The sequence below is a fragment of the Trypanosoma equiperdum genome (assembly GCF_001457755.1).
Source record: "Trypanosoma equiperdum strain OVI genome assembly, contig: ctg_1159, whole genome shotgun sequence".
Lineage (NCBI taxonomy): Eukaryota > Euglenozoa > Kinetoplastea > Trypanosomatida > Trypanosomatidae > Trypanosoma > Trypanosoma equiperdum.
In genome coordinates this window covers 253-2,019 of record NW_027123126.1, presented here as the reverse complement: position 1 = coordinate 2,019, position 1,767 = coordinate 253, and the positions used below count along the sequence as shown (strand labels likewise).

The 1,767-nt window shown below is 46.2% G+C and overlaps 1 pseudogene across 1 annotated transcript; it reads right to left on the bottom strand.

The window, feature by feature from the left end:
* Window positions 1-59: 59 nt before the first annotated feature.
* On the bottom strand, window positions 60-1,361 carry TEOVI_000615200:pseudogene (annotated as a pseudogene). Its single transcript has one exon. A coding segment is annotated over exon 1 (1,302 nt).
* Window positions 1,362-1,767: the final 406 nt, after the last annotated feature.

Below are 1,767 nucleotides of genomic sequence, written 5' to 3'. Positions count from 1 at the left end.
CTTTCGTCTGATTCGCATCTACCTTTTTCCTCACCGCCTTCCCATTTGCATCCGCCGTTGCATTCCTGTTTTCCCTTACCGTTACAGCTCGTTTTGGTCATTTCGGCTTCATCATTGTACGCTTGCTTTGCCTCTTGTGTTGGTCTTTGATCTTCAAGATAGATGAGCGCCTTGTGTGCGTTTTTGTTTTTAAGTGCGTCAAGGAGTGTCTCAGTTCTGACCCCTTCCCCCGTGTGGTACGTCAGTTTCTTTATCCTCAGAATTTTTATGAAATCATTGGTGAAGTTTTGCTTGTCACCACCGTAAAGTTTTTGAAGTTGCGCTTCGATGTTGTCGCCGGCCGAGAATTTATCTCTTGTTTGGTGCAAGAAGCTTTTAAACGCGAGTTGGACTTCTGTCGTGTTTGCTAACGTGACAGGTGTTAGGCTGGATATGGTTATTATCTGAGGATCGGGCTTTTTAACATAGTTGCATATTTTGTTGATCAGCAGGTCATTGTCCTTTTCTGATTTCATTGATTCATTTTGCATCGCAGCGCAATTTGTGCTCGCGTCGCCACCCTCAAATATCTTAATCGGCTCTACTATGTAGTTGTTGTCCTTTTCTGTTGTTGATGCTACGAATTTAACGTAATGGTCGCCTCCCAACACATCTCCGCAGCCGTAGGCTATCGCTTCTTGTTTTTCCTTCCCCTTCGTTTCTTTTATCTCAACAGAATGGGTTAGCCCCAGCGGTCTTAGTTTGCTGCTATTTAGAAGTTTGATATGAGTTGCTGCCTTCAAGTTAACGGGAATTGCCTCTGGCTGGTTGATGTTATTGCGTTGGTGCCCACACCCCCTGTCGCCGGCTAACATTGGTGTTGCCATTTGGGTGCATGTTGAAACGGCGCCGGCTTCTTTAATATCTTGTCCCACAAGCGTCCTTCCGTAGAAGGTCATCGCCAGCAACGTGCGCGTCAGTGCTGCTCTTCTGTGCAGTAACTTGGAAGTTTCCACTGCAGCTTTGTATTTTACATTGTGGATCCGCCTTGCTTTTGCTGCGGCGGCGGACATGTACGCAGCAAGAGCATACGTCGCGGCACGCTTGTCTGTTTGATTTGTGCTGGCGGCAAGGAGATTCCACGCTTCTCCATAAATTTCCATGTTGTATATTTCGCGCTCCTGATTTTCTGCAGCCCCTACGATGTGATTTGCCAAATATTCTGTATACTTAGCCTCCGTACAGAGGTTTGTCACCTTGTCAGAAGATGGCTCCGTTACTGTCTGCGCCTCGCTGTGCCTCATCAGCGTCATGAATAATATGGCCACGGCTGCTGCAACAGCTGCGTGCAACATTCCTCTGGTAGCGGATCGACTTTCCATCGGTTTCTTTCCTCTTGTCAATGTGTTGCGTTGCTTTGGTATCTTTAACTTATTTGTTGGTGATGGTTGCATGTTTGTCATCAGTGGCAATACATGGAATTTCAGTGTTCCGCAGGAGACAGCAGTTGTCCCAATAACAATTTTAAAAGCCAGGACAAAAATGTTTTTAAGAGCAACCCCTTTAAGGACTACAGTGACTATGGAACCATGATCATGTTTGTGATATTCTGTATGCAGAAAAAAAAACGCCTGCACCGTTGTCATATCTTCACGTTATTTGTGTCGTGGGTTTTAGCGGAGTTATCACTAATGGAAGGCACCCGGCCATGACTGCTCTCTTGCTGAATGCGTGTGGCGTGCCCGCGTGCTTCTTTGACTAGCCTTTTACTTCTCACGTTGTGGATCT